Below are 25,013 nucleotides of genomic sequence, written 5' to 3'. Positions count from 1 at the left end.
TTTAAAATTGTACAGGTACTGTACATCCAAACAATATTACCTGATCAAGGAGCATCTTCTTCAGTGCTGTAGTTTTGGATGTGCCGTGCACCAGGTAATCCAAAGCTCGGTACCACAAGGTGATACACGGGCCCTGACAAAAAAAAAACATCGTTTGTTCTCAAATTATGGATGATCATATTTGGTTATGAATCCATACAAGCTTTTTATTTGAATCCAAACATGCTTTTTATACGAATATAAGAAAGTTTCAGCCTTACTCGATCCAAAAAAGAAACTTCCTTCCACAACTACCTCCTTTAACTTGACATACAACTTCATCGTGCTGAATTTTTGAGTTCCGTAACAAATATCTATAATACAGGGTGATTTTGTTTTATTTGAGAACACTACATAATTAACATAAAATAAAAACTATATCAGTTATGAACCTAATATTTTGCATAAATGTAACCTAATGTTACAGAAAGATGTCACACGATCCACACAATTGATTACCTTGGATGAAGTGCTAAAAGTGTCCACCACCATGTTGCAGACACTAATTAATTCTTTGCAGCATATTCTACAACACAGAGTGTAGCATTTCTTGGGGAATAGTACTGACTGTGTCACTGATTATTGCTTTTAATTTACCAAGATCTTCAGGGTCTTTTTTGGTCTCCAGCATCTTTTTGGTCCTTGGGGACTTTTGAGTCTTCAAGGTCTTCGGGTCCTTTTGGGTCTTCAGGGACTTTTGGGTCTTTTGATTCCACAGGGTCTTTTGGGTTATCTGGGACTTTTGATTCCTTGGGGTTTTTGGGGTCATCTGGGTTTTTTGGGTATTTTTATTCCTCATTGTCTTTTGATTCCTCAGGGTTTTTTGGGTCTTCAATGGTCGAAGGGGTCTCAGCAGTCTAAAGCATCAAAACGTACATTCCAACAATACTGTTATGGTTGTGGAAATTCGCATTACACCATAAAGGGTCCTCAGTTGAGATATGTCGGTAAGTTCAGGTGTAGTTAGCCCAAACCCGTTGTATAGAGGGAATATATGTGATCCATTCGGGCTGCGATTCTTCAGTTAGTCGTTTTTCTTTTGCTGTCGTTAATTTGATGCAAGAACAACAACGAACATCGCCACAACCAATATCTCAACGATCACGCCATTCACTACACGACGCCAACAATCACGCCATTCACACCATGAGGCCACCTTCCACAACTAGGCTACCGCATCTTCGCCACTCGCCATTCAACGAGCACCGTGCGGTCACGATCTCCGTGGGACGGATGGGAGGGACGGAGTGGCAGCGGCGGCCGGGGTGCCAAAGGGCATCTCCCGCCCGAATCTTCCTTCCCTCGTCATACGGCGCGTGGGGAAGAAAACCAACAATGTTTGTGGGATTTTCCCTTCTGCTGTTCCCGCGCTTTGGCATGGGGGAGGTGCGATTTGAGCCGGAGGTCAAAGGTGAAAAAAGGTGGGGGCCTGATTTTGGGGGAATAATTCCCTGGCCCAGAGCCAAAACTGACTTTCTTCGTCCTCCGTACGGCGTGGGGAGGGGGGAACGAGAGGGCACGCCCCTTTTTGGGAAGCTTCCAGAAGGGAGGTGGAGCCAGAAACGGAGCGAAGGGCGGAGCCCCACGCTACAAAATGGGCGGACGAGGAGGGTTCGTGTTGGTCTTCTGGTTCATGTTGGTCTTCTGGTTCGGGCGGCTTCTTGTCGGGTTCTTGTTCCAGTCGGGTTCTTGTTCCTATGGTTTCGTCTTGTCGTTGTTTGGCCTTGCTTCTTTGATCCTCGCGCGAGCCCTGGGACCCCGTGAGCGAGCGCGGAAAATAGCGCCAAACAAACCCCGTCCGTTTCCACAAAACCCCGTCCGTACTGTCGAGCGGACCACACGAGCGACGCGCGGGACGAGCTCGCGGACCACGCCAGAGGGGCTCGGAGTTGCGGTCGCAAAGGAAGGACTCGACATGCTCAGGGAAGTCACGACTTCCACTTCCATTTCATTTGGGTTCTGTGTAAACGTGTGTGTGTGGCGCCAGTCTGGTGAAGTAGAATTGTTTAAGTGTTCCTGTGCTCGTGTAAATTATATTCGGTTGTAGCTCTGCATTGTGTCCTTGCTTTTGTTTCTTTGCCTTGATTGAATATGTGTACGAAAACTGTTGCTGACTGTAAATACGTGCTTGTCTGTGTGTGTAATAAAGTGCTTGTTTGTTGAACCGTTTCCCGTCTCGTTGCGTCCTTTCCTTTGTTGAAAGTTCCATCTTGCATCACGTAAGGGATTGATAGTGGGTATAAAACACCCGGTAAATAATCTGAACCGTCGAGGTCGACGATAACTCTGCTCAGTTATCCCTGCAGCACGGAACGAGCCGCTTTAGCGGTTCGTGTCCGAAGTCGACCTGCGGCGAGGTACGGTCGCCCGGTCGACCACTCGAGCAGGTACTTAGGTAGGTCGAATTTGGCGAGCAACCCTATCCTGCACGGGTGGGCAATTGGCACGATCGTGGTGAGGTTAAACCCCCACCCATGACTGGCTCCTGGCGGTAGTTTCCGGAGGGTCACGACTGAATTGTCCGTCCGGTGGGCAAAGCGGCCGCCATTCGAGTCAAGCAGCCGATTTCACGCCGGCGGGCGCGAATTCGTAACATTGGCGTCAGGTCGTGGGATACGAACTCATCCCCCTCCTCGTAACATTGGTGTCAGCGAGCGGAAAACAAACTCTCCCGCCTCCAAGCTAAATTCACGGGGAACGGACCAGGGGTGTGCGAGGCAACCCCCCGTTCCCCCCCAAATTACGAGCGAGCTAAATTAATCGCGTACGTGAAATAAGATGGAGTCTCAAGGTGAGCGGGAGCTGGGGGTAGTATAAATGGATGTGGGAGTGTTAGAATCCATGGTCCAGGATGAAATCCCCATGTAGGACATTCCCATTGTGATGCAGGAACAATTTCCCCCCCAACCGAGCCCAGAACCCGAAATGGGTGCGGCGGCGGCCGCGGTGTATGACACCTCCCCTCCCCCTCTCCGTCAAAACCCCCCGATCCTTGCCGAATCGGCTCAGCCAAGTGCACTCAAGATGGCGCAGTTATTAGCAATGCTGGCGGAAATGAATAACGGATTAAACAACAAAATGGATGGGAATACGAAACAAATGAGCGAAATGACAAACGGAATGAAGGAAGAAATGAGAGAAATGCGGGGTGAGATGCAGCAAATGGGCCAAAGCCTGCAGGCGGGCATGAAGGCAATAGCGTGCAGTGAAACGCGGACAACAGCGGGCATAATGGCGGCGCCACGTGCTGGGGCGAACGAGCTGGGGGGGAGTGCAACGGCTGTCAGGCCCGCAATGGAGGCGGGTGAAGACAGATTAAGGCGGGAAACGTGTTGGACAAGACTTGTAACGACAGAGAAAGTGACGGTGACACAGAGGGAAAAACTAAATGGGGTGACTGCGACGTGTGAAACGAGATACGAGGTGACGACGAAGGAAATAGAATTAACAGAGACACGAAGGGAGACGCAGGAGATAAAAGAAATAATAGTGGAGACGAGGGAAGTAACAGAGACAACGAAGGAGGTAGAAGTATTACCAGAGACACGGGAGATATACCGAATTGAGAAGGAATTAAATGGAACGAAGGAGGAAACAGAGACGAAGAGCAAGGAAGAAACTAATAGACATGATTGACAGAAAAAATAGAGGAGAGACTGCACGATAAAGACGGGGTTAAAGGAACAGAACACACACACACAGAGTTCGCGAGGTTTAATGGGGGCGAGCTGGCGGCCTGTGTGGGGACCCGGTGCAGGCAGCTGGATAGCCTTCTTTGGGAACGGAGGGAGATGCTATTCTCCCTTGAAGCTGGTCACGACCAGGTGGGTCCGGTCGTGCTTCGCGGAGTTGAGGGGGCGAGTGCTGTGGACAGGTGCACGGAGAGCTTGGGGGGTATAGAGGCCCCGGAACCCCTAGTGGTGACCCGATTCCCCAGTGTGATTGTGCCGGTGTGTGTGGTAAAAGGTGTGAGTGCACCCCCGTGTGTGAGTGGTGTGGTCACGAGTGTGCCGAGGTGCGTGCTTCCTAGCATGCCGTGTGTGTATGAGGCACCGTGTGTGAGTGGAGCCACGTGTGCGAGGGAGGTGGCATGTGTGAGAGGGACAGCGTGTGTAAGGTCGCTGAGTGTAAGGGAGATGACGGTGGGCATGTGCGAACATGCAGCCGCGTCTCCCGGGGTGAACGTCATGTCGTGGTGTGTGAGCGTCGTGACACGCAGGTGTGCGTGGATCGAATGGAGACGACGACGGCGACATGTGAGGGACAGAGGCTGAGTAATGGCCGTAGCTGTAATGGGGACCGCGCCGGGTTTGCCCAGCAGCGAGCGCGAGGTCCGTGCCGTGCAGCGCACGAGGCCGCCACATGCGCGCTTGCGGGAGTGAAACCCGGTCCGGAAACGCCAGCGTTGAATGTTGCCGATCCCGCGGACGGACAAAGGTTAGGCAGGATTACGGATTTGGACCGGATGGGTTCTCCACGCGGGCGGGTGTGTGAAGCTCCAACGGGCAAAGCACATGTGTTCGCGTGGGGAACCCCTCGAAACGCGAGGCTAGTTTTTTTTTTGATGCGCCGGGTGACGTCATGGCTGCGTGTATGGTTGGAATCTGGCAGGAGGGTGAATCCCTGCCGAATGGTACCGTCCAAGAGGGACGAGGGACGCAAACAGCTGCCATGACGTCACGCCGAAGGTGCGCGGCTGTGAATTGCCGCGCTGGTGCACAGGTTGCGAGTTGCCACGCTGGTGCTGCGCGAAGAAAAAAAAAGCCTCGCTTTCGGGTGAACAGGATTCCCTGGGCGAGGGGTGGAAGATCCCCTTGGACCCGGGCACAGGATAATTAGTTAGGAGGAAGGGTTAGCTTCGCTAGACCGGCTTCATGGGGCAGGGGTAAGTCCTCATGGGGCCCGTGGAATGGATTAGGGAGAGGGATTTTAGGTGAGATTTAGGTTGGAAATAAGATTTGAGGACAGACAGACTTGTAGATGTGTAGTGGGGACGTCGCTTTGCTACGGAGTGTAAATGGAACGTGCTGTAGTGTAAGGGACGACGTGGGAGCACGAGGTAGTAGGGGATTTAGTGAACAGGATGGCAGAGTTCAGCGGTGCGAGTTGTGAATGGAGGCATGTTGAGTGAGTGGGGCCAGCGGATCTGTATGTGTGGAGTGAATGTGGTATGCATGGTGCGATGAGTGATTGGGGGGAGGAGTGATTCCCACCCAAGGGACCCCGGGGTCAGTGTCGAGTGAGTTAGCTGGGTTAGACAAATTGAAAAATGGAGGTCGTTTTGCTGTTGGTGGGAATGTAGGCCTGATACCCATTCGGAGGGGTGCAGGAGCCCTGTTGACAGGCTGGGAGCGTGGCTGCGAAAGGTGAGTATCGCTGAGTGGGTACCCCGGGCACCGGGCTAGTCGGTCGCAGTAGGCCAAGGGCCCATGGGGGGCCGGGATAGTGTAGTGGGCATGGGTGCGCCCGCATGATGTGGGGGCCTGGGGTGCCATTAGCCACGTGGGCAGTGCATTGGGCACGGGCACCCAGGGAAGGGGCCCGGAGCGCCAGCCTGCTACGTGAGCATTTCAGGGGAGTCGCCAAGGAGGGCACTCCCCAGTGTTTAGGGAGCTGGTAGGCTCGGAGGCAGTGTAGTGCCCGGGGGTGCCATTGCTGGAGAATTGGCAGAGGGGTAGTTTCTGCCAAGGGAGCCACGCGTCCCAGCCATAAGACCATGTGAGGGCACGGAAGGAAAATTGGAGGGCGAGGCCCGAAATTTGCGAGGACACCAACACAGGCGACGGGAATTTGGGTTGATAGAACCAATAGGTTAAGCGAGAGGTGCTTGTTGAAAGCCCCGGGGTAGTTCAAAAGTTAAATGGATGGGGTAGATTAGGAAGTGTACCCCTCCGCACCATCCATCCCTTCGCTCTCGTAGTGGGCCGCTGGACCCACTTTGGGTTAAGATAGCTGAACTTCGAGGAGGCCATCCTGAGGCTTGAGTTGGGCCTCGACGCAGGACGCTAGCCCTCCCTCATTCCCCTCCGGGGAATGCGCGGGTGGGGAGGGGATTACGAGAGGGCACGCCCCTTTTTGGGAAGCTTCCAGAAGGGAGGTGGAGCCAGAAACGGGGCGAGGCGAAGGGTGGAGCCCCGCGCTACAAAAGGGGCGGACGAGGAGGGTTCGTGTTGGTCTTCTGGTTCATGTTGGTCTTCTGGTTCATGTTGGTCTTCTGGTTCGGGCGGCTTCTTGTCGGGTTCTTGTTCCAGTCGGGTTCTTGTTCCTATGGGTTCATCTTGTCGTCGTTTGGCCTTGCTTCTTTGATCCTCGCACGAGCCCTGGGACCCCGTGAGCGAGCGCGGAAAATAGCGCCAAACAAACCCCGTCCGTTTCCCCAAAACCCCGTTCGTACTGTCGAGCGGACCACACGAGCGACACGCGGCACGAGCTCGCAGACCACACCGGAGGGCCTCGGAGTTGCGGTCGCAAAGGAAGGACTCGACACGCTCAGGGAAGTCGCGACTTCCATTTCTTTTAGGTTCTGTGTAAACGTGTGTGTGTGGCGCCAGTCTGGTGAAGTAGAATTGTTTAAGTGTTCCTGTGCTCGTGTAAATTATATTTGGTTGGAGCTCTGCATTGTGTCCTTGCTTTTGTTTCTTTGCTTTGATTGAATACGTGTATGAAATCTGTTGCTGACTGTAAATACGTGCTTGTGTGTAATAAAGTGCTTGCTTGTTGAACTGTGTCCCGTCTCGTTGCGTCCTTTCCTTTGTTGAAAGTTCCATCTTGCATCACGTAAGGGATTGATAGTGGGTTTAAAACACCCGGTAAATAATCTGAACCGTCGAGGTCGACGATAACTCTGCTCGGTTATCCCTGCAGCACGGAACAAGCCGCTTAAGCGGTTCATGTCCGAAGTCAACCTGCGGCGAGGTACGATCGCCCGGTCGACCACTCGCGCAGGTACTTAGGTAGGTCGAATTTGGCGAGCAACCCTATCCTGCGCGGGTGGGCAATTGGCACGATCGTGGTGAGGTTAAACCCCCACCCGTGACTGGCTCCTGGCGGTAGTTCCCGGAGGGTCACAACTGAATTGTCCGTCCGATGGGCGACGCGGTCGCGATTCAATTTACGTGGCCGATCGCACGCCGGACGGGCCAGAATTCATAACAATACGTAATTAATAGTCGACGTGCAGTCTACAATCGATATTTAATCAACACGTAATTAATTGACATATAGTCACACAGCTTCACTGTGAAAGGAACATTCAAATAGTACGTAATTTATCGACGTTCGTGTAGTCTGCAATTAATGTTCAAACAGGACGTGATTAATCGGAATATTGTCTTCACAGACAGACTGACTGACTGACTGACTGACTGACTGATGGCTTCAAGGCTTCACAGACGGACCATGCTTTCGTTTTTATCCCCCGCCACTATGTCAATGGTCAGATTGCCACGAGTATTGTGGCAAGACTCAAATTTATTGTTCATTTTCTCATCAATTTTCGTGCTAAAAGAATATGATTGACCATTTCCAAGGTACCTGTACACTGTGCAGGACAAAGGGAGGATGGATGTACTGCAGAAGCACGTAGGGATGAGGGATACGTATTGTTTAAAAGCACACTTAACGGTGTATCTATTCTCAACAAATGTTCAGTAGTACGGTACCATGACAATTATGTTGCTTTAAAAACCTTTCCTTTTCGACATGTTTATACCGTGAATGAATTACCAAGCTTTTGTCTTTCAACACCCTGTTGACCCCGTTCATACCCTTTGCTACACAGACACCATTTCTGCATGATCTCTACACACATGATTTGTCAAAAAGCAAGGCAATAAAGTCGATAATAAGGTGATGTCCAAGACTGCTTCAATGGCACGAAACTTCCAGAATTTTTTCAACCATCTTTAAAATAATCATTTCATTAAGATTGAAGGATAGACATGAACACTATGCGGGGTATCGTATTCTATGAACTCTCGAGTTTTCTTAAATATATTTGAACTTAATGTGTACAAGCTTCTTGATGAGCATCATTCACTGAATTAAAACTGGAGTTCACAGAACACCTTACCCCATGCAGTCTTGTGAGAAAAAAAAGACATGGGAAAGATCTTTTGAACTCTTGCTTTGCGTTAACGACCATGATCTACATTTCCTACGAGCCTCCATGTTGCCTGAATCTCGATATTCCACAACGATAAGCGTGAGCAGCAACTTCGATTCATCGAGATGGTGTAAAATGACGTAATGTTTTGTCCTAGTACTGCTAAATTGGAAGTTTTTGGAAGTGGCAAGAAGGCTATTTGAGGTCTCCAGGATATCATACAATTTAAATAAAAAATAAAAGTTTTAAAGGTTGAAGAAATGTTGTTTTTTTTCAGAAGTTTACTGCCGTTGATGACGCGTCTGTTTTTACGCCACCTGATTTAACACGTTAAATTAGTTATTTGTGCCTGTTGTTTGTGTCCTTTATGACGTCCCTAAAAACAGTAAGTTTCCTGTTTGGAATGATTTTCTATTTTGTTCGACTGCCAGACAGGGAGACAGAATTTTAAAAAAAATTACTGTACTCCGTGTGCATGTGCAATCGGGACGAGATTCCATACAATTTGCTAAACTGCTGAAGCGCAAGTTCAAGTTCCGATTTGTGTTCTGCAGTGTTCAAAATATAAAATTCAATTGACATTAACTTGTTCCTCGATCATCGACTGTCGGTAGACAGACTGTCTGAGTGAACCAATTGCTTAACGCTGTCTTGTGCTTCACACATGGGGTAGTTACACAAGGAACGATACAATGTCAAGTTTAATAAGCACATAACTCTGTGAAAAATTGACGAAACGCCCTGAAACTCGAACTTGTTTTGTAACTTATAATAAAGCAATTTACCAAGTTTCAGTTGAATATGTTAAAGGGTATGGGGGAAAAAAAGTCTGAAAAAAACCACAGGTGTGACGGATGGACAGACAGACAGATGGAGAGCAAACCCATAGTCCCCTCCAGTGAAACTGGTTGGGGACTAATAAGACAATTCCCTCAACACTAATCTTCTTCTTGCCAACAGTCATTCTCACCCCACTACAAACTCCCCCCCCCACCCCCCATTCCCCATTCCCCCAACCCTGAACACCGTTCACTTACAATGTAAATAAGGCCAATAAAGGCCATCCTGCCTGAACGAGGCCAATCATGGTGTTTGAAACCACGATTCTCCACCACCTGCTGCGAAATCACATCTCCCAGCATCATCAGTGTTGCTGCAGAATAAAACACACACACACACACACACACACACACACACACACACACACACACACACACACACACACACACACACACACACGTTAACACAGGTCATATTGAAAGGCATTGCAACTTTTACATAATAAATACTTGGTATAAGGAATAATAAAAACAACATTTGCAGCATGTTTAGACACCCTTTCTGACTACAAGGTGTTGTAACATGTTTTGAAATGTTTCTTTTTGTCGACAGGATTTCTAAAGTGAATGCTGATTTTGTGAAGCCTGAACATGGATGGTATTCAAAACTCGAGAAGAAGAGAAAAACATCTTGTACAATTATTTGCTAAAGAAGTGTAAGAGTTCCTTTCCAATGGTGTGTGGTGTGTGGTGTGTGTGTGTGTGTGTGTGTGTGTGTGTGTGTGTGTGTGTGTGTGTGTGTGTTTTTTGACCAAGATGACGATGCTGATGTAATCAACCATGATTAAAACGACACAATGTCTCACTATCTGCACACAGGAGGTTAGAAAACACCTGATACGTGGCACCTGCAGTCCCAGGTGGATACCACTCACATTCGACCTGAACCTGCCTTGTTGGACAACTAAGCTAGTGAGTGACGCCTTCAGTTTTGTGGTGGCGTCAATCCTCACGACAACAAATGAAACATGAGCACAACACCACGATGCGTTTTAAGTATACATAGTGTTGGATAAAAACACACCTGTTTTAAGATTACAGCACGATATTAAAATACACCTTATGGGTATCGGCATGTCCACGTGAGCAGTGCATGGAGGGAAATGTTCTTTAACTGCAGGCTACGGCTGTGATCAAGAAGTGAAACATCTTTGAACATTTCCCAACAGATATGCCCAAGTTCGCATTCAAAACCAGCAAACGTCTTCTGCTCTTCCTATGTTCCAATTGGTTCATCAGATCATATGCTTGTAAAAGTCAACATCTCTCTGGCTGTTCCTGGCTATTCTCGAGAACTGCCTCAACGCTGGTGAGTCTGGCATTTCAATCAAGCATATTGGCAAGGACTGTAAGCAGACAACTCGATTCATAACTGGTCCCTCATATCTACTGCCCCTGGAGTTAACTCAGCTTGGGTTTCCACAGAAACCTGCTTGCCTCTCCCTCTCTCTCTCCACAGATTCATCCCATCCCATCTTCAATTATCCCACCCTTCTTCCCACCCAATATACACTGAATCCTGTGGTGAGGCAGCTGCTCTGAAACCACTCACCTTCTCTTCAAGGAAATCCAGCCGAAGGCAATCTCAGTGCATTCCAAAAAGTCCGCAACAAGTGTTTGTCCACTCTCAGGGGAGCCAGAAAACAACATCTGCCCGACCTCAAGATTGATCTTTCAAACATGTATCCCTCCTCTAAAACCTGGTGACATCTTCTCTGGTGGTGTTTCTCTGGTGTTTGGTTCACTTGTTCACTTGTTTGGTATATCTTGTTCACTCTCTCTATCAAATGGCAGCACAGCCAACTCCGCTCATGAGAAGGCTCAATGCCTCAATTCGGTGCTTGCTTCCAAATCTTGCATCCCCAACCACTCACTCTCGGGACCCACCCTTCCCTGTCACACCCAACTGCTCCCAGACTCTGCGTCTTTTGCACCTGAGAAGGTGGAGAAGGTTATTTCAACCCTCGACTCTGACACTGGACTGGACGGCATCAGCTCACATGTCCTAAAAAATCTGCTCTGCTGCTCTTGCACGTCCCCTCTCTCTCTGCCATTTTCACCATGCTAATTGTGCTAGGTCATCTTCCATCTGCTTGGAAATCCACCAACATTTCCAGTTTATCCTTCCTCACAGTTTGCTTCTGTATCCATCTTGTCCACCCTGTGGATCTTCCTCTACCCCTCAATCTTCCCCAATTCCCTTATGTGTCCAAGTCTCCTTCTATTGTGTTCTTCAACCCTGCTGTTTGTGTGTCCCCCCCCCCTTTCTGCTGATCCTTTTGTTCTGAAGCATCCTAATCTGTTCAGTGCTCTCGCTCTTCCAAGAACCTCGACTTTGCATAGAAAAAAAATTAATAAAAATAAGCTCATCCCAGACATGCTCTTCACTGTGTCAGGACTAAAACGGCACATTGACCCCATTTCCAAAAAATTCAAAACAGACAGCTGATACTTACATTCTAGATATACAAGCAAGCATCAAATCAAAATACCTCTGCCCAACGCATGCGGCACAACGATGACGACAGCGGTGAAAGATTTACCGGTCTCTTTGACGCAGACACACATCGACTCCGCAGCATTTTCGGCACAGGAATTGATTGCCCATCAATCCACAAATGTCAGGTGCTTGTACGGAAGGATATTTGTGATTACGTGCATGTACATGATCTTACAGAATTGTGGGAGAAATAAAACATTGAGGGTTCAAAAAAAGAGAACGTACCTGCAGAGCACACCTGCGTCTTCACGGGGTGCTTTTTGAGTAGGGTTTGGTAACCCTTCCATAAAAGGGCCATCGCATGAGGACTGCGCTCTTACTTGCCGTGTCTGATGGTCAAAGTGCTGTCACCTGCAGCAAACAAGCCACGTGCGATGGTAGATATCAAAATGCCCTCACGTCAACAACATCCATAACAGCTCCGATAGTGATCATGAAGCCAAGAAATGCATTCCCAACTTTCGGAAAACAAAAATGTGTTTGGAAATACTTTTTGCATTTGACAACCTCGTATGTATGTAAGTCCATGTTTGTCCATTTCATAAACACAGTGGGTTGTATAGAACTTATCATGAAGAAACTAGCAGCAAAACACTCCCATTTACTGTCATCATCCATCCATCCATTGGGACCATACTCTGTGCAGAGCATGGCTGCTGCCTAAGCAGCCTCCTTGGCTATTGGGCACAATCCTGGAAAGGTCACCACTCCGACACAGGATACCAGCAAGCTGGCATTCGTTTTTGCCAACCTCGGAAGAATGACAGGCTGAGTCAACCCCACCTGGTATTAATTCAAAATCCAGGATTTGAACTCAGGACCAAAGGATCCCAAGCCCAACACTCGAGCCATTAAGCCAACACCAGGCATACTGACATATCTTCTCCAACAATCCCAACCTCACCCTCTTCCCAATACTGTCATAATGCTTTGTGGATCACGGAACACCCTGCAACATCTGGGGCACCTGACTTTCCTATCTGCCGAATACCGATCTATCAAATGCCACGCAGCACCCACAGAATTATGGGAGAGGTGAGCGGTTATATATGTGAGGCGTTCACAAAGTTCTAAATGTGATACTCACGTTCATCATCGGATGATACAATGCATACTTAAGGCAGAAATAGTAGTGCCGACTCAGAGGTTTAAACATGGGATTAAAGAAGGACCTGCAGGTGTACATTTCCTGTACCAAAGTTTGGTGAGACTCGTAATCGAGTGTTTCAGCATGTGAGCATGGTACTCCATTCAAAGTAAACCCATGCATGTAAGTGGGTACCAAATTTGGCTCTCCTGTACTAAATCTTGGAGCAAACATAAATTTCATCAGGGCCTTTAGTGTATTTATCTTCAATATATGTTCATGTGATGCAATGTTTTACTTTTGTGTGAAACAAAACGTAGTACGTTACCACTTTTTTAATCCACGACCAGTTACATAAGAGGTGACTATAGGTTTGCTCTCCGTCCGTCCATCTGTCCCACCTGTGGTTTTTTTTTTCCAGACATTTCCCCCATATCTTTTAACATATTCAACTCAAATTTGGTACGTGGCTTTGTTATGATAAGTTACAGAACAAGTTCAAGTTTCAGGGCGTTTCGTCAGTTTTTCAGTTATGCCCTTTTTGGACTTGGACAATGTCACATCGGTAGGGGACATATATGACAAAGCAATTCTCACTCTTGTTTTTTTTTGTATACATAGCCGAGGCTCATGAAAGAGCTAATACAAGTACACTGAATGTATCAGGACACAACGGAACAAGAGAGAGAGGGAGAAACACCACCAGCAGAGCTGAAAGCCAATATATAGGCAGACTTGGATAAACAATGGGTGTGGGGAGGAAGGGGGGGGCAGAAGAGGGTGCATGGGGTCGACATGGTGGATACAGAAGGAAACTCTCAGGAGGTAAAACCAGAAGTTTAGGAGGAAATTTGGGTGGGTGTGGGGGGAGGGGAGAAGGTTGGTTAACAAAGATAGAAAAGATCACGGTTTTGGATTAGGGATGATCTGAGATGGTGGTGAGCACCTGATGATGTGAACAGATGGTGGTGAACAGCAATCTTAATAAGAGCAAGATTCGGATTTCAATTCCACACTTGACTGCAATAAGAAAGTGTCACTGCATAAAATCAGTGATCAATATAACAATGGCTCCTTCTGCTGGTGGAATGGTGTATATCAGGGTAAAGAAAAACTACAATGGCACTCTTCGACAGACATGCGCTGCCCACATCATGACATCATAATACATACTCCTTCCAAGTTTGATTTAAAAATCCCTGAATCCAGATTCAAAATATTAAACAATTCTGGCTGTCAGACCATGCGGCTGATCAGGTTGGAATTTATAACAAATACTCCACATGATTAGATCATGATTGTGAAGTTTCACATGGCTTGATGAAGCGGTTCAAGAGAAAGAATGTTTTTTTTTAAGATTTTCGTTCAATCCAATATGGTTGCCAAACTACGAGACCTTTTCATTATTCGTGAACACCCTGGTATCCCCAAGGCTTGAGGAACATGTGTGTGAAGTTTCCCCACCATCTGCGCAGTCGTTCTTGAGAAGCCGATTTTTAAAGGTTTTAGGATAAATACAATATGGCTGCCAAACCATGTGACCTATGACATCATAGGTGGAGAACTTTTTGTTCCTCTTGGATAGGCGATCATCCCTGTCAAGTTTCAGCTCGATCTGTTTGGCCGTTTCGGAGAAGATTTTGGAATGTTTTTACGTTTAAAAAATAAAAATATAAAAACATGGCCGCCGAACCACATCACTGATGACGTCATCAAAAATTTTCCCCCCATATAATTTAGCCCGAGATTACCCTCAAAAATTCTCATACTGATCGGCTAAAGCATTTGATGTATGCAATTATGACATCATCAAAAAATTACACTTACAGTATTTCCTTCCCTTAAGTACTTAACATGGCCCCCCCACCCCCCAAGTTTAAATTTTGTCCATGGGGCAGTTTCAGAGATAGAGGTCTAAAGTTTGTATTCTTTTTTTTTTTTCAACATGGCTGCCACACCGCATGACCAATGATGTTATAATTTGTCTCAATCAGATAAGCAGTTGGAGAGAAAACAGAGAAAATTAGCACGGACAGACAGACGTACATGTCAGGTATGGGAGCATGTGCCAGAACAGCACGTCGCTGCGTCCACTTTCCGCCGGTACTCCAGGGGCCTCCGTCTGGCCATCCCCCAGGCAGATGCCAGGCCCATCCCCATCTCCTTGAGATGGTCAAACTGCTGCAACCGCGAGGCACATGGTCGGCCCACTGGCCTCCCCACTCATGAGACTCCCTCGCTGAGAGAATCTGGTGAGCAGGATCAGCGTCAGGAAAATGAGCCACATGTCCATACAGCCGCAACTGACGCTCACGGACTATGCAGGTAACAAATGTCATCCGAGTCTCTGTCAGCAACCGCTCGTTGGACACAAAATCTGACCAGCGATAGCCAAGGATTCTCCGAAGAGACCTGGTACCAAAGGAATTGTCTCCGTCTCAGATCCTTGGTCAGAGTCCAAGTCTCGCATCCAGAGAGCAAGACTGGAAGTACCAAGGACGTGAAGACTCGGACTTTCGTCCTCCCGCACAGGTACCGGCAGCGCCACACCCCATGATCCAGTGAATCCATGACTCCCCAGGCCCGACCCAGACGTCTATTGACCTCTGACTCGCAGCCAGCAGAGACATGAATATCACTGCCAAGGTAAGTGAATCTCTCCACGACCTCAACATCCTCACCACAAACAGACACAGACAGGACAGCAGCATCCAAGATGTCACCGAAAGCCTGGATCTTAGTTTTGACCCAAGAAACCCGTAATCCCAGCGGCTCCGACTCCTCATTCAGCACCTCGAGGGCCCCCAAAAGGATGTCTAAAGTCTCAGCAAAGATGACTGCATCATCTGCAAAATCAAGGTCCGAGATCTTGACATTCCCAATCGATGCACCGCAGCTTGATCTCTCTGACATCCTCCCTAAAATCCAGACCATACAAGTGCTGAAAAGTGTGGGGGCCAGTACACACCCCTGACGAACTCCAGTAACAACTGGAAATAAGTCAGAGATGGTACCACCACACTTCACAGCACTCTCAGTACCAGAGTAGAGTTCAGACATCAGATCGATCAGTTTTGGTGGCACCCCACGAAGACCGAGAATCCTCCAGAGGACATCCCGATTCACTGAATCGAACGCTTTACAGAGATCAACATAGGCTGCAAGCAGCCCCTGCCGAAACTCTCGTCTGCGTTCAGTGAGGACACGAAGGGCAAGGATACGGTTAATCGTTGACCTCTTTGGTGTAAAGCCTGACTGCTCTGGACGCTGGTGCTCAAGCAGATGGTGGCGAACCCTATCAAGAATTATCCGAGCAAAGACCTTGCCCGGCACTGAGAGCAGCATCACCCCTCGGTAGTTGTTGCAGTCTTGGCGATCACCATTCCCTTTCCAGAGAGGGACAACAAGGCCCCTCTTCCAGTCAGTTGGGATGATGCCTGTGTTCCAGGCAGAGCACAAAACTGCATGCAACGACACGAGTGCAGCATTTCCACCAGCCTTGAGAAGTTCAGCATGGATGCCACAGATCCCTGGAGCTTTGCCACGTTTCAACTGGTTCACCGCAGCCCGCGTTTCCACAAGCGAAGGTGGACCACAGTTGATTTGAGGGTCAGCAACAGGGCTTGTAACACCCTTGACGTCCAACTCGACAGCTGGGGGATCAGCCTGGTACAACCGCTCAAAGTAACCGGCCCAGCGGGCCTTCATTTCAGACTCCTCTGTCAAGAGCCTACCACTCTCTGCTCGAACTGCAGTGCTCCGAGGGATGGGCTTGGATGAATGCAATGCGCGAATTCTCCTGTAAGCGGGACGAGAATCACCTGTCTACAGGTGATGCTCTACCCCCTCACAGATTCCTCGCACATAGGCCTCCTTGTCCACCCTCAGTGCACGTACAGTTTTACGCCTCAGCTCCCTGAACAGCTCAGCTCTGCCATTCAGCCTGGCCCTGTGACTCTGGTCAATGGTATCCAGTGTCCCTCGAGAGACAAAATTCTTCTTTGCCCTGCAGTGAGCTCCAAGACATCCACCGGCAACATCAAGGACGGTGGTCTTGAAGGCACTCCACAACTCTTCAGGACCCCCCAAAGCACCCAGACCCCCCAAGTGTCCACTCAGCCTGTTCGCAAACTCCTCAGCTACTCTCTCATCCCTGAGCTTGCCAACATCCAGCCTAGGCTGGGATGGTACCATTCTCCAGGATTTAAGATGCAGCTTTAGAGTTGCCACAACAAGCCTGTGGTCAGTATTGAGGAACTGAGCACTCCGGTAGATCCTGCAGTTCTGGATCATCCTCCAACGACCGTCAATGAGGACATGGTCAATCTCCTTTGCCACACTGCCAGCGTTGGAATACCAAGTCCAGCGATGAGCTTGTGGGCGCTGAAACCATGAACCAGCCACCCTAAGTCCATGACTTCTTGCAAAGTCAAGGAACTTAGTGCTATTCTGGTTCATAGTTCCTGACCCATGGGGACCAACACACACCTCATAACCATCCCTATCAGACGTACAGACAACCTGAAAGCATCATGACTCCGGCGACTTTGTCAACGGAGTCATTAGAACATCCTGACATTTGAAAAAAAATGGAACGAAAGGATTCAAAGTCAAAAACAATCGAGAAAAGCGCAGTTTGCATCGATAAAATACCAACATTATGGGAGATTCTGCAATACGAAGAAAACAGCGCAAAAATGGGGAGAAGCAATTGGTTCACTGTGTCTGTCTGTCTGTCTGTCTGTCTGTCTGTCTGTCTGTCTGTCTGTCTGTCTGTCTGTCTGTCTGTCTGTCTGTCTGTCTGTCTGTCTGTCTGTCTGTCTGTCTGTCCACGATTGAGGAACGACATAATATAAATTTAATGTTATATTTTGAACACTGGTGAACATGAATTGGAACATGAACCCGCAGTTCAGCGGTAATTCAACTCTGAATTTGGCAAATTGTACGGAATCTCATCCTGAGTGCCCATGTGCACAGACTAGGTAAGGTCGTCGTCGTCGTCGTCGTTTCATGAGCCCTGTGGCTGCTGGTTGCATCATTTTCTGGAAACGTGGCTGTGCCGCTGTTGCAGTGCCCTGTTACCAGGAAGCTGGTATTCATTTTGCTGACCTCGGAAGGATGACGGACTGAGTCAACCCACCTGATGTTATTTCAACAGTTGCCAAAGGCTCAAACTCAACATCTGAAGATCTCAAGCCAGCCACAGGTGTGATAAGTGAGGTAATTTTATTTTTATTCTGTTTACCTGCCCGGCAGTCAAACAAAATTGAAAATCATTCCAAACAGGAAACTTACCGTTTTCATGAACGTCATAAAGGACACACGCAACAGGCACGAATAACTAATGTAGCTTGTTAGAAAGGGTGGCGTAAAAGACACTGCACCAAGGGTGGTAAACTTCCGAAAAATATTTTTTCAACAACCTTTAAAATCTTTATTTTATTTCAATTGAATTATATACCTGAACACTGTAGAACACAAATCGACTTTTTGGCACTTCCAAATACCCTCCAGTTCAGCAGTACTGAGCCAAAATATTAGGTCATCTCGACCAATTAAATTTGCTGCTCACGCTCTCAGCATTGGGGAACATGGAGATTCAGACAAAAATCCCAGCTTGTCAGAAATATAGATCGTACTAGGAAATGTAAAGCAAGAGTTGAAGACCCTTCCCATGTCCTTTTTCTCAAGACTGCATGCGTTAAGGTGTTGGTGGCGTAATTTTCATCAGTGCCAACGTGCTAATACTTTTACTTCATTAATTTTATTCCATTTACTTGCCAACACTACTGCCATTGGTTGGACATGTTTTTTTTCTTTTTTTTAAATCTGATTTCCAACCAATTATTTTGCCCCACACGACTGTCGGCCTCTTGGATGGACCTCCCCCTCGGGGAGGGGGAACGAGCGGTGAGGAAGGCTTTAACAGAAGTGTGATGACACTTTGCTGCAGCCAGCTCACTATTTACACTGTCAAGAAAATGACTCACGTACTTGAGTTTCACTGGAGTTAAACTAAAGTTTACTGGAGTTAATCTGCATTCGTGGCCCTATTTTCAGCGAAGCATTTCCTCTCTTGACTCACGGAGTTTCACACCACGTGCCTGTTTGTGGCCCTGAAACATCAGGGGGGTGGGGGCGTTGAGTCAGAGATCGGCTTGTTAGGGGCGTGAGGGAGCAAACAATGTTTAAGAACCATTGGCCGAGAGGTACCCACATTCGCCTCTCAGCTGTCTAGCCTGGGTTCGAATCCTGACCCAGCTATAAACTGCCATCCCGGTGTTTCATCGACGTGTGTGCCGTCCCTCGGGTGGATGTAAAGCTGGGCGTCCTGTCTGCCGGGATTAGTTAGTGGATGTTAAATATTGCACGGTGTCCTTCGTGAAGAGTCGGCGAGCTGTCGCCGGCACCCTGAACAAATTACAAATTCCTGCCCTAACCTGCAGAAGGCATCGCATCCTGAGCACAATCACACCTTCAGCCAATGATACCACCTCGCAACCTTGTGCTGTTAACGGACGAAGAAGAAGAAGATACCATTCGCGATCGACTTTAACTTCACATTCTTCCATTTTATCCTTCAAGCTCCTGGTGTTAGTGAGGAATCTTTTTAACCTTCTCTTCCTTCCGATTATATTCTGTGCTGCCTCGACTAGACCTACCATAATCATGTTCAGCGGAGGTTCCATCATCTGTTGCCTCTCCATACATATTGTTGTGGGAACGGGTATCGGTGGCGATAAACGACCACTCAGGGGAGCAGTAGAGTCGTCTCCCACCGAGCACCCGGAATTTAGGTCGTGACTCTCGGATAAGTCCGAGAGTTCACTGGTCCCTTAGCGGACCGTGGTCGCCAATATTTCAACGGCGTGGGGTAGGGTTAATTGCCTAATTTCAATATACCTAAATACCCACGTCGTCCAACTACTGGGGAAAACCACACCCTCGGCCGACTTTGTCCGAATCGAGTCGCTATCACAGACTTGGATCCGGCGTAACCGAGCGGAAGTTACCAAAGCCGCGCCGGACAAAATGAACAACCTACGGCACGAATGGCCTTACTAATTCTCAAGACGCACCTTGCTAGGCCAATGAAGGAAAGCACAGAAAACGAGCTGGTACATTTAACAGGGGTTTCTTTTACAAAGAATAATCGGGGAGGGGAACACAGAGTGGAGTTATCACGAATAAAAGGCAGGCAATGTACAATGAGCAAAAGCACATAACAATCCTAGTTAAAGACGGGGCCCACGGAGACACACACACACACACACACACACACACACACACAAAAGAAACTGGACCCCGTGGGTCTATTCGGTAGGGCCGGGCCGGGGTACCTGTCCCACTTTGTGCGGTCACACCGACCCGAACCACCACGGTGGGACTCGAACCCACGACCCGAAGTGCACAGCCCATGACCCTGGCTTCTCGGTCACCAGACTTGCCCTCCAGAGGACCGCAGACCGCTCCAACCACGACACGACCGTCTGTAGAGCCCTCATCGACAACCACTCAGCCACGAGGACAGACCGCTCGGCAATCTCCACGATCTCCTCTCTCTCACGAACCCTGGTCGTGACAACCACTCCACCCTTCTGAGGTGGGAGGAGTCTCTTCTCGTCGCCACTCGCCTCCTGATTGGACGAGGGGTTGGCGGATGACTCGTGGTCACCTCCCGATTGGCTGGCGCGTGCGTGTCATGCTCGCCCTTCGCTCATTGACTGGAGGAAACGGTCCATGCCCTTCCTTGAGGCGGAGCCTCGATCTGAGGCGATGGAGGCTCCGCCCACGCCTTCAGCCAAAAACACGTGGGTAATGGCGACCGGTCGAGTGAGGGAGGGTGGCGTTGTTGTGGTGGATGTAGTAGTTGTTGTTGTAAAAACCTCACTAAAAATAACTCATAGCGCACACACGAAATTCCCATTAGACAGAAGGAACGGAACCCTGACTAGAAACACATACTTATCGATGGGTATTTTACCTCATGAGCTCAGGTAACCATGGCAAGCTTTCAAGAGCGAACTTCCACGACAAGTGCGGCACACAAGCTTTAAAACAATTAATTATATACATATATATATATATATATATATAATTTATACATTTCACGTATTTAATATTTCTTCCGCGACTATTTAATCAGAGAAAACTGCTCGGTATAAAAAGCAACTTTACGGCGCATTTTACAAACTGTAAAGGTAAAAATTTTAAAAAAAACCTACTCAGACACTCGAACCAACATAACACGTATCAAGCGATAAATTAAGAATGCAAATGTTTATTAAATAATTTCAGTACAATTTGCAGACGGCGGACGCTGCCACGTCAATTTTACATACCCATGTAAAAAAAAGCTTCCGGAAATGACGTAATACCGTTTCGCTCTTGTGTTTTCTTGTTATTTTTTTTCATTTAATCCGTCCTTTACATTTATTGATGCCGCGTATACGTGATGCATAATTCACTCAAAACGTGATAAAATAACGCGATTCCCTGTGACGTAATATCGAGTGCAATACACCGCCTAAAAACCTCGATTCCTTATTTTTAGTTGCATGGGACCTTGTATACGTATAAATATGTCGCTATTACAAAATCCACCGTAAAAAATATTAACGGTAAACACCTTGCAAATCAAAAGGAAATACCTTCTTTCAGAAAATCCGTACAAAGTGATATAAAAACAATGGGAATCAGGAAACAGGCCGAATCCCATATACTCCTATTAATAAACAAGAATGGCACTCGGTATTATGTATTCCTCCGCCAGGCTGAAACTGAAAAATTTGTTTTGTATCCCTCCGATTAGACGGATCTGGATTCGGACCTGAAGCAAAATCTCATCGGCTTGTTCTTGTCACCGACCCGACTCATAAACCAAGTTTCGTCCGAATTCGTCTACAAGCTTTTGAGATATCGTGATTTATCTCGTTTTTGGGCCCCATCACTCAATGGTGAAAAATCACCTCAAAAATTATGGTATCCCGATCTGGATCTTCACCAAAATCGAATGAATTAGTCCTCGTCACACGGCCAACTTGTCCCCCAAATCGAATGGACGTTCAACCGGCATGTCCCGTCTGGCGGAATTCGTTGGACGTTAAAGATCCCACGGTGTTGTTCGTGAAGAGCAGGCGAGCTATCGCCGGCACCCTGAACAAATTGCTGGCTGGACTGCGCGTACCAAGTGGTCTGGTCATCGATGAGTTCCTTGACACTGCTGTGGTTGGTTGTTATCTTCATTTTCTGGTTTCAGAAAGTGGATCCGAGTCCACCCAAGATGGTCTGGTCTGCGTGTGGGCAGCGCAGCTCCTGGACCATCAACAAACTGAACCTGTTTGTATGTTTCATGTGAACAGCCCTCTTTGTAGGTCAAGGGAAACCAACACGCAGACATGCACACACATGTACACACACACACACACACACACACGTACATGTACACACACACACGTATACACACACACACACACACACACACACACACATGTACACACACACACACGTGTACACACATGTACGCACACACATGTACGCGCACACACACACATGTACACACACATGTGTACACACGCACATGTACACACACGTACACACACACACGTACACACACACACGTACGTACACGCACACACAGGGACACACACACATGTACACACACACACGTACACACACACACACAAACACACGTACACACACACACGTACACACACACACACACATGTACACACACACACACATGTACACACACACACACACACACACACACATGTACACACACACACACACACACGCACGCACACATACACACACGTGTGCACACTTTCCTTCCTTCCTTCCTGAAGTAATTAATTTTAATAACATTCAAATCTCAACAAATGACGTTTTAAAATGCTTCATCTCCCTTTACTGTGTTTTCCAAAACCAACTCAGTTACCTGTTACCTGTTACCAGTTACCTGTTACCAGTTATATTACCTGTTCACACTTTTTCTGTCCCCCTCTAACAAGCTCATAAACTCGTGTCCCGTGTCCAGTTTGTAGAGTACATAAAGTAAAAATCGTTCACTTTGTGAGAAAATCTCCAAATTTGGTGGAGATGTAGTTGAGGTGATACCTTTTCATTTTAACTACAGAGTGATTTGTACCATTCAGTTTGTTCCCATATGGTGGATACTTGATCCAGAAATTACCGGATTAATTTGTCATCGGAGATGGTTCTTCTCTCCTAACCATTCATGAACCAAGAAGTAGAACGGTATTGTTATGTTTGTGGGGTAGATGGAGAAATGTCATAGGAAAGTTAGGATTGTATGGAGTTGCTTGGTCCGTGGACGTGAAGGAGACATCTCGATGTAAATTAAGTAGGGAAACTGTGAGCTTAAGTGCTACTTGTCACCACATTGGGGTGGTGCTGTGTTAAATTAGATAAGTATTAAGGATAATTTCTCCCAGTATGTGATTGTCCCATGTGACCTTTCCCTGTGTTTTTGTATTTGAAGACCGGCGATAAAAAGGGATCACGTCCTTAAAACAACAACAACCGAGCTGGACATTTACGAGCAGGCAAAAACCGCACCTCCAGAAATGACCACGAGCAAACCACGCCCCCGGAGTGGATGAGTAATGGGCGTGACGTCAGAGAGAGAGAGAGGAAAGTCAGGTTCGGGGTGGGACACGAAGAAGGAGCGGCACAGAAGTGAGTGAGGCAGGATCAGCGGTAGGAAGAGAACGGCATTACGGCTGGCTTTGCCTCGACACGGTGAAGAAGGCTGCATGATTCTCGGTTCGTGCCGAGGCGAAGTTGCTCGCGTGATGGCCATTGACTGTTGGCTTGGTCGGGTGAGACCATGCCTCGAAGCCTCGTGTTGTGCCATCAGGGGAGAAGACGGTGCCATTCTGCAGAGGAGCGGCGTCGGCAAGTGTGATCGATGAAAGAAGCTGCACGGTGGTTTATGAGCCCCGGTGTTGAGTATCACCACCTGAATCGCCTCCTGTACGTTTCCCACTGAGAGAGCAGGTTGGTGCCATTTTTGGGCACGTTTTCCCCCACAGTGACGACGCGGTTTGACAAACATCAAGCTCCAGAAACTCATCTCTGGCCACACAACTCAGGGCCAGGAGAAAGGGAGGGTTTTTCTTTTATTTATTCTGTCCCCTTTTCTGTAATAAAGTCTGTGGGGAGGCGCCTCAAAATTAGATTTCGTTTTACCTCACGTTCTATTTTTATGACGTGTGTGTGTGTGTGTGTGTGTGTGTGTGTGTGTGTGTGTGTGTGTGTGTGTGTGTGTGTGTGTGTGTGTGTGTGTGTGTGTGTGTGTGTGTGAAAATTGGGTGTTTCAGTTAATTAAAACACCCATTTAGAAGATATTTAACATCCTTATTTAATTTATCCTTTATCAGGTGCATCTTCGGACACCTTGCTCTCAAAGGGGTCGTAAGGTGTCCTTGATGACATCGCTGGGGACTTCATTCGCCATTTTGTTCGGCCTGCTCAAAAATGCCTCGACTTGAACAGGCCGCAACAGTTTATTAATGATAAAGCGGTGTAAATGTTTGTTTTTCACTTACCTCGTTGATATCATTGAATGCCTGTTCAGCTTGGCTACGAATCGTTGTATACGTCGCTTTTGTAAGTACGATAGTTTTCAAATTAGGAGCTTGGAGCGATTTCATACATTATATGATTCGATTTTCCACGATCTACCCTCATGGACGAATTAAAGTACATCATCGAAATATTATTTCGGTTTTGAGGATCTGATATCGTCTGGACTAAATAAGTGTTGAAATCTGGAGTGAAATCTGAAAATGTTCAGAAATCGGTGGTTTAGCTTTTTGCGGGCACGTGCCATTCCCAATCAGCTTGTTATCGCTTGCCAAGCCAGCCCGTTCCTTATCAGCCATTTAATTGGAGTGCTTGCTTGAGTGCTTAAGCCACTTGCTGAGTCCCACAGTCGATAGTGGTGCAGTTGGTGTCCCAATCCGGATGTACAGGCAGCAATTGCTATAAGGTACATGTGGGTGGATTTGTTATTTTATATGACTTGGTGTGATTTAGAAAGGTTATATGGTTTCTCTTTGTGAGTTTCAAAGTAAAATATATTTGATAACACCCAATTTCCGAGTTGTTTGCTATATTAACGTGTTTTCTAAATTACAGAGCCAATTTTTTCCACCCTTCACATGACGATTGGCAGCAGTTTATAAAGACTGTTTTTGCACATCTCCTTAAAACATCCAAAATGCAACGTTGTTTTTTTTTTTGTTTGTTTATTGGAATTCCCCCAAAACAATGGTCAAAGCTACTCAAGGTCTCTGGGTTGTATACAGTACGTACTGTAGTCAGGAATCACACTGACCCTCAATCGCCCGATTCCCGAAACGTAGCCGATATTGGCCAAACACGAATGTATTTTTTAGAACTGAAGACAGACAA

At 47.5% G+C, this 25,013-nt stretch overlaps 1 protein-coding gene across 5 annotated transcripts in view; it reads right to left on the bottom strand.

The window, feature by feature from the left end:
* MPV17 (mitochondrial inner membrane protein MPV17) overlaps positions 1-21,336 on the bottom strand; it is a 55,333-nt gene extending 33,997 nt beyond the window's left edge. Inside the window, exons 1-4 of one of the 5 annotated variants that reach the window (XM_085855426.1) lie at positions 21,224-21,336; positions 11,708-11,833; positions 9,181-9,296; positions 41-133 (exon numbers count right to left, since the gene is read on the bottom strand). In XM_085855426.1, coding sequence (XP_085711552.1) covers positions 41-133; positions 9,181-9,296; positions 11,708-11,780 — 282 coding nt within the window. In that variant the 5' untranslated portion in view covers positions 11,781-11,833; positions 21,224-21,336. Of the gene's footprint in view, positions 1-40; positions 134-9,180; positions 9,297-11,707; positions 11,834-20,914; positions 20,970-21,223 lie in introns of those variants that run through there. The other 4 variants (XM_085855424.1, XM_085855428.1, XM_085855429.1 and 1 more) reach the window with 4 other exon arrangements.
* Between the last annotated feature and the right edge of the window lie 3,677 nt (positions 21,337-25,013).

The sequence above is a fragment of the Eptatretus burgeri genome, chromosome 14, assembly GCF_056783735.1.
Source record: "Eptatretus burgeri isolate ZD-2024b chromosome 14, Ebu_testis_v1, whole genome shotgun sequence".
In the NCBI taxonomy this organism is placed as follows: Eukaryota; Metazoa; Chordata; class Myxini; order Myxiniformes; family Myxinidae; genus Eptatretus; species Eptatretus burgeri.
The sequence above is the reverse complement of the archived record's forward strand: the minus strand, read 5'-3'. Positions and strand labels throughout refer to the sequence as shown.